General features: G+C 37.8%; 1 protein-coding gene across 2 annotated transcripts in view; it reads right to left on the bottom strand.

Moving 5' to 3' along the window:
* Positions 1–213: 213 nt before the first annotated feature.
* Positions 214–9,002, bottom strand: part of LOC143033436 (uncharacterized) — a 161,294-nt gene continuing 152,505 nt past the window's right edge. The window contains exons 21-22 of one of the 2 annotated variants that reach the window (XM_076198876.1): positions 4,562–4,619; positions 375–492 (exon numbers count right to left, since the gene is read on the bottom strand). In XM_076198876.1, coding sequence (XP_076054991.1) covers positions 484–492; positions 4,562–4,619 — 67 coding nt within the window. In that variant the 3' untranslated portion in view covers positions 375–483. Of the gene's footprint in view, positions 493–4,561; positions 4,620–9,002 lie in introns of both variants that reach the window. The other variant, XM_076198875.1, reaches the window with a different exon arrangement.

The following is a 9,002-nucleotide window of genomic DNA, read 5'->3' as shown; positions in this document are numbered from 1 at the left end:
TCGACATTAGCCGGAACAACATGATTAACTTTGCTAGGAAGAGTTAAAACAGACCCAACGTAGCCCATTCCTCCTCCTGTTTCCCTACTTCTCATCTTCATTATCATAATCTTCCTCTCCCCCTTCCTCAGCCTCCCGGACTGCAACAACGAGACGAGTAAGGAAAGTCAAACACGAACTCCTTTTTCTTGAAAATATATTGACGTTAAAACATTCAACAACGGTTCCGATAATATCTAGACATGCAGACAACACGAAGACATCTACACGAAGACGCTCGCCCGGCAGGCGTCGTGAAAGCATCATCTGCAGTAGAAGGAACACAAGAAGATCTGGAGGACAATGACGACGAGGACGCAGAAGGCGCTTCGAGTCATTCGCGGCGACATCCTCACCGAGCAAAAGAGGGGTAGGAAGAGCCAGTGGTAGAGGAACACCGTCGCCATCCCCACCGTCAGGAGGCCACCGCTGCAGACTAGCCACTCAAGGACACTTGAAGAAGAGAGAAAAGATAAATAAGTAAGTGAGCAAATAGTTATAGGAGTGAATGAATAAACAAGCAAATAAATTTATAACAATGATAATGATAATGATAATGATAATGATAATGATTATAATAATAAAAATGATAATAATGATAATAATAATAATAATAATAACAATAATATTAATAATAATACTAATAATGATAATAATAATAATAATAAAAATAACAATAATAATACTAATAATAATACTAATAATAATAATAAAACTAATAATAATAATAATACTACTAATAATACTAATAATAATAATACTAATAATAATAATAATAATAATAATAATAATAATAATAATAATAATAATAATAATAATAATAATAATAATAATAGTAATAATAATAATAATAATAATAATAATATTAATAATAATAATAACAATAATAACAATAATGATAATGATAAGGACAAAACATATATACATACACGAAGGGCCTATTCCCCTTTACAAGGTGGGTAGCCAAAGTCAAAAGCAAAATCCATTCTCACCCATTTCATCCCCACATACTCCCTCTTTTCTTAGCTCCTCCTGGATGACGGGTCATCCCTGCACCTCGTCCACTGCCCTGGGTCAGAAGCAATGCAGCAAGACACAGCACATCCACATTTAATCGACGCCCCCCTCTCTCCGTCTCCTCATGAAGAAAATGAGAAGACAGGGAGAAATCCCTTCGGGCTGCGTCAAAATGCCATTCACAAATACTCCCTAAACCTACCATACCCCACACCTGCACCATCTGAAGCATCATCGATTACGCCTTCCTTGGTGTATATGATCTCTCGACTTGCCAGTGGTCGAGACTGGAGTCAGTTCAGAATGAGTCAATAAGTTACATATTTAGGGCCCCTCGCATGACCCTGGTGGACAATCTGCTGAGAGAGATAGGTCTTCAGCCCCGTTGCTCTCAAGACACACTCTTCACAGCCTACTTTGTTGTCCAGGACGCTCAGGTAAGTAAATCTTCCCCCCTCCAGAGAACTATCTTCACAGACCTCTTGACCCCGACGTCTTTCTGCAACAAACTTGGCTCGTCCGAGTAGTTGGCTGCATGACAACTTATGACCTCATTGCATCTCTCCTACTCAAGGGCCAGGGAGATAGGCACCCAAGATTCACCCCTCTCCACCCCGTAGGATCCACCTCTCACTGAAGTCTACATGATTTCTTTGTGCAAGAACGCTTCAGCCCAGAGACTACGAGAGGTGACGGAGGCATGGACAACTCCCTTGAGCCCACCAAGGACATGGCAGGAGTAGATTTCGTACCAAAGGACAAAGCTGGGGAATAAAGATTACAGGTACCCGCTGTTCTATGCAAGTGGATACGGCTACCCTCCAGATTGACATACATCATGCATTATGCTCGCACCAGAATGATGTGATGATCTACAATGATTCACTCTCCATGCTTCAAGCCATCAAGCCTGAGACCCAGAGAACAACATTCGGTTCCTCACGATAATCCTACAACTCATCCAACATCTCCTATCGCAGGAGAGGGAAGTGACACCTCAACTGGGTACCGAGCCATGTCGGAGTATTGGGGATGAGGCGGTAGACCTAATGGCAAGACTGACCCAGTAGACTATCTCCCTCCTCCCCTTCAGGACGGAACTAGAACAAGGTTCGAAGTGACGAGGCTGAAGAATGCTAGCACCAGGTCGAGGAATCAAGACACGTTTTCTCGGGTTCCCCCTCGAGAGGGGATGAAACCCATATATTCTGACTGCGTCTAGGTTACAGATACTCAAGGGAGATCGTCTCCGTTTGTCCTCAAAAGACCCAGGCTGCTCTTACTGTGAATGACGAGCAGAAGTAACCTTGTGTCACTACGTCCTGAGGAATGGACCGTCGACTACACAGGAGGGCAATGTCCGGCGACTCTCCTGCCACTGTAGCACCAACATTCTAGACCAATTTGCTCTCTTTCCCTCTCCCTGGTAACGGGCTCTCGTTATTGGCCCACTTTGTTATTCTTGGATGACACCTCCTCTTTAGTTGTTGTTGTTGTCGTTTTCTAGACTGTCCGGCGGAGCAGTCCCATCTCCCTGAGGAACGCCGCAGCTGGAACGAGGTTTTCTCATGAATCCCTTGTAGAGTGTATATAGTATTGTGTTATTGGCGTGCGTAATTGTGTATAATGCAGTCTTTCATGATGTGTTGTATAGTATGGGGAGAAGTGTTACATCCTGGACAGATATGCCGATCCCTCCTCCTGAGTTCTCCCCCTTGCTCTCACCACTCTAGTTGACTCTCTGCCCCCACGCACCTGAGCCGTCTCTTGATGGTTAACCTGGGCGATATCATAAAGATTGGGCATATTGCAAATAAAAGAAATATCATGTTTATCTACATTCTACAGAATGCTTCACGACCCCCACCCTGCAAATCAAACTCGAGCAAAAATAGAATTCTTTCTCAGTGGGTCCCCCCCCCCCTTACACCCCACCCCACCCCTGACTTTGGATATTCCACATTATTTCTCACTGCATATTCCACATCCCTTCACTTTACATCTGCTTTCTTTTTCTTCCGTTTCCTTATCTTCCCTATAGTAGGTAAATCATAAGAAGTACACACATATCAGTCAATGAGCATTATCGTTTGGAATATAAACCTAATATGAAATTTCTTAATTGTTCTTTTTCTTTTGTACATAGGGCTACCAAAGTGCTAAAACACATATTATTTTGTATTCCATTTTCCTAATATATTTATCATAACTTTGAGTTACGTATACTGTAAAAAAAAAATTAACATTTTTTGTTTTGCCCTCCAAAACTAAATTATGATTTTTTAGATTAATAGATTTATCGTTATGAGATATATAAATCGGATTAGCCTCCCCTAACAAGAAGATGCAAACGATACGGCCCTATGACGTCATGTTTTCCCACGAGATATTCAAACGTTAAATTTGTTCGTACATTTCACGTACCATGATATTTTACTATGTCAAAGAAGGTTAGGGTAGGGTAGGTTAGGTTAGGTCAGGCTTGAGAAAAAAATTAAACATGAATCCTCACATGAAAGAAAGGGCGCAATTTATTCTTAATAAGTGACTCTTAAAAAATACTATGAAACTAAGGGTTGCACAGGTTTACGTGGGAGTTATGGGTGAGAGATGCTTCGTCAATCTCGACAGCAAGTAAAGAGTTCGTAAACCAAAAATAAACTACAGAATAAAAGTCATAGTTTTGGTCAAGAAGTGATAGTTTAGATTAGGTTGGGTTAGGTTAGGTTAGGTTAGGTTAGGTTAGGTTAGGTTGGGTTAGGTTAGGTTAGGTTAGGTTAGGCTAGGTTAGGTTGGGTTAGCCTAGGTTAAGTTAGGATAATATAGGTTAGGTAAAGTTAGGTTAGGTTAGGATAGATGGGTTAGCCTATGTTAGATTAGGTTAGATGAGTTAGGTTATGTAGGTGAGGTAATAAACAGGAGATGGTTCGCGTCAGCGCAGTGCTTTGACATTCTGTTTTTCCTGGTGACTATGAGTTTGGTACGATCCTCAAAAGATGATAGTGTATGCCACTTACCCTACTGCCCATGTACACAAAGTAAAGGCGACGGCTTCAGCAGCTACACGCCATCTGGCGCCGGATCTTTTAGAATGATTAATAAAGGTAGAAATTTGTTATAGAGACAGAGAAGGCCGTTGAGACAATGAAACGACCAAAGAAATTAATGTTCTGGACTAAATCAGGAAGATATGTATTTCGTAGAGATGTTTTAGCAATGGCTAACGGATGTCCGGGATGTGCTGGTCTTCCGTAAAAGTGAGAGAAGCATAATCAGTATAAGCAACAGCTAATTATGCTACTATCTAAGGTGAAAAAATGTGGCAGAGGTGCAAGCCACGGATGAATGGTCAGTTTTGAAAAACAAAAAAAGATAGTATCAGTACCAACAGGAGAGGGTGCTATCTGAGTGAACAAAAACTGTCAAAAAGGGTGCAGGTTACGTGGGCAAGGCTAGTTTAGGAAAGATCAGGGCTTGATCAGCAACACGAAGAGAGGGTCATTACTTGGTCTGGGGCTTGACAGACAGATTCTTCCCGAGCGGCGTCCGCGAGGCCGTGAGTGCTGTTGGGGGGAGAAGGACACGAATCACTACTTAGGTCTTCCTTGGACGGCTGACTTGCAGCTTCAGAGCTGATATCTATCTTTAACCGTGTGTTTTATTATACAAAGATTGTAGCGCTGCTAACAGTTGGCACACGTACATATATACATATATACATGATTACGTACATACACGCATACAGACAAAAATACATGCATATACACATACATGCATGCATAAATACATACATACATATATACTTACATACATGTATACATACATACATACATACATGCAGGCATACATACATACATACATACATACATACATACATACATACATACATACATACATGCATGCAGGCATATATACACACAAACATACAGGCATACATACATACACACATACATACATACATACATACATACATACATACATACATACATGCATGCATGCATGCATACATTCATACATACATAAATACATGTATACATACATACATACATACATTCATACATACATACATACATACATACATACATACATACATACATACATACATACATACATACATACATACGTACGTACATACATACATATATACATACATATGTACATACATACATACATACATACATACATACATACATACATACATGCATACATACATACATACATGCATACATACATACATATATGTATACATACATACATGCATGCATACATACATACAAGCATACATACATACATATGTGTATACATACATACATACATGCATACATACATACATACATACATACATACATACATACATACATACATACATACATGCATGCATACATACATACATACATACATGCATGCATATATGCATAGATACATACATACATACATACATACATACATACATACATACATACATACATACATACATACATACATACATACATACATACATGCATACATACATACATGCATACATACATACATACATACATACATACATACATGCATACATACATAGATGCATACATATATGCATAGATACATATATACATACATGCATACATACATACATACAAACATACATACATACATACATACATGCATACATACATACATACATACATACATACATACATAAACACATACATATATACATACATAAACACATACATATATAAATGCAAACATGCATGCATGCATACATACATACATTTACACACATACACAGATATATACATACATGGATACATACACACATACATACATACATACATACATACATACATACATATATACATACATAAATACATACATACATACATGCATACATACATACATACAGGGACATAATGCTCGCTGGAAAGAGGGTCACATTATTTCAGAGGAAACATCGAGCATAAGAGTTGAAAAATTCTTGAGAAATTATTTATATATTCATGAGAAATTACTCAAATATGACTGATTAGATCAAAGAAATGTCTAGATTAGGTCGGTATAAAAGGTATGGCTCACGTCATTTAAGAATAAAGTTCAAGTCACGGACAACAGTAAATGAGATGATCAATAGGTCGTGGAAGTTAACAGGCAATAGCTGAATTATTATTTGATGATTAATGAACCTGATATTTTTTGCTTAGTAAAGAATAGATTTACAAGAAATGTTGAACCATATCTGGGGAATAAAAGATATGCTATCTGGAGACGAGACAGAGGGTGGGCTAAAATGTGGTTTGATGATCATTGTTTTGAGGAATGACATAACAGTGAAAGAAGAATTTTTTTTTTTGCCAAGGCTGAAGCATTACATTAGAAAAGTGGTACCAGAGCGTCAGCCAGAAAGAACATCCATCATAGTAACCTATGCTCCTCTCCTTCCCCCGCCCATGAGAAGAATTTGGAATGAAACTGATTACTAGATCGTTTTGTCAGACACGTCTTTTCCCCTGATAAAATATATTGAACAAAAAGACAATATGGTTATTGATGAGGATTAAAATTGCAAATATGTTCAATAGGGAACAATAAGAAGCATGTTACAATGAAGATTTTGGGGATGGGATACACGAATATGGTCATCTAATGGGTAAAGGACGTGATACGGTCTAAGGATGTCACTCCAACGAGATTGAAATTACTATTAACCAAGGAACCAGACATTATTTATTCACTGATATATGGTCGCCTCTATGTAAAAAGTGACTGTATAACACTTGCATTTAACTAGAAAATGTGATACTAGAGAAGAGGACTGAGTCGTATAGGCAAGGAAAGAGGACTTAGTTTCGAGAAGACGAACTTCTCGGGTTTGAGGAAAATCTTTGAAGAACCTAACCGGAAGAACTTCATGAATGCTAACGACATTGAGAGGAAAACTTAAATCCTTTTTTATTTTTAGAACTTGATTGTGGACGAACATGTGCCAAAGATTAGTGGGGAGAGAAATGGAAAGATACCAGTTTGATGAATATCAAGATAGCTAAAGATGCTAGGACGTGGCTTGGGAGAAATGAAAGAAGAAAGAACGAATAGATCAAAGGAAGAATGCAGACAAGCCAGAAATGATGACTCAAGAACTCGATGAGAGGTGGAAAGTATCTTTGAAAAGGGTATAACTAATAAAGGCAAAGATGTGCCATTTTTTTTTTCTTTAGATTTGTCAATGGTAGACTGAAGTTCAGGGAAGATATCTCCAAGGTAAGAAAGTAATAGTGGATAGCAAAGTTATTGAGGAAGCACCCACTCAGGCTGAAATAATTAATGAACGAATAAATGAATGCATGAACGAATAAATGAATGAATAAATGAATGAATGAATGTATGAATGAACGAACGAATGAATGAATGAATGAATGAATGAATGAATGAATGTATGAATGAACGAACGAACGAATGAATGAATGAATGAATGAATGAATGAATGAATGAATGAATGAATGAATGAATGAATGAATGAATGAATGAATGAATGAATGAATGAATGAATGAATGAATGAATGAATGAATGAATGAATGAATGAACGAATGAACGAATGAACGAATGAATGAATGAATGAATGAATGAATGAATGAATGAATGAATGAATGAATGAATGAATGAATGAATGAATGAATGTCTCCCATCCGTTTTCACTAAGGAGGGTGATTTTGTAGAAGTAGATGTGAGTAAAGATATTGGCTTAAATTAGAGGATATAGACGAAGAAAGAAGGAAATTTTAAGACACGTTGGAGAATTCAAAGGTAAATTTCTTGAATGAACTAAAGGTTTTTCTGAAGGGCGGGTACATAAGGTGAGAAGATAAAGTGTTAGGATGGCGGGTAGTGATTAGTGGAGGCCCACATCGGTTCTAGCTCCTCTAATTTTCCTTATCTTCATAAGTGGCATGATAGAATGTACAATAAACTACAACAACGTGTTTGCAGACAACTCAAAGATCATAAAAAGAGAGACGAAGAAGAATGTAGTTGTTGCAAGAAGATTTAGATAGAATCTATGCTTAATGGCAAGAGTGGTAAACAGATTTCAATGCCAGGAAATGAAAAAAATATTGGAATGGGAAATAACTCAAAAAGCCCACCATTGAATTATTCAATGGGAAGTCAGAAACTTATCGAAGTGAGAAAGGAGAAAGATATGGAAGTGTGGATAAGGATTAACCTGTCACCTGACAAACATATCAGTAATATTTTGTCGAAGACGTGCACATTGTTAAAAAAAAACATTGAAGTAGCTTTACAGTATGTGGACGAAAATGTGAGGCAAAAGTAAATAATTGACATGAATCCGGCCTATACTGGAATATCCAGCCGTGATATTGTCCCTGTGCATTGTGAAAGATATAAGCAGGACCAAAAAAAATACATAAATTATGAACTAAAAATTATTTGCATCCTTTCATTTGGTGGATGGAAGGGTGATAGACAGTAGTTTAATGAACTATACAGTGGTAACCAGGAGGTGAGTAGGAAGAGTTTTGGATGTACATGTTCTAAGGAGAGAGAATGGGGGAATATCATATCATTTTTTGGAGGAAGGTAAGTTGAGAGTGGAGGAGATGGATAAAGAGGAAAAGGATAGAAGGTAGGGAGGTGCTTACAGTAAACTGCTTAAATGAGAAAGAAAAGGAATAGGAGTACAAAAATAAGCTGAGAGAGGAGTGGGAGGGAGTGAAGGATAGAGTAGAACTAGGAGTGGAGGAGGAATAGGGATGGTTCAAGGATGGAGTCACAAGGTGTGCAAAGGTAGTATGTGTGGAATAAGGAGGAAATAGAAGGAAGGGTAGTGAGTGGTGAGATGATGAAACAAAGAAGGTTATAGAAGAGAAAAAATTATTATTCAAAGATTGATTACAAAATAGGAAAAGAAAATCATATGAGAGGTACAAAGAAAAGAAAAGAG

The sequence above is a fragment of the Oratosquilla oratoria genome, chromosome 15, assembly GCF_046742065.1.
Source record: "Oratosquilla oratoria isolate Oo_2021 chromosome 15, ASM4674206v1, whole genome shotgun sequence".
Classification (NCBI taxonomy): Eukaryota; Metazoa; Arthropoda; class Malacostraca; order Stomatopoda; family Squillidae; genus Oratosquilla; species Oratosquilla oratoria.
This window is presented reverse-complemented; position numbering and strand designations above follow the sequence as displayed.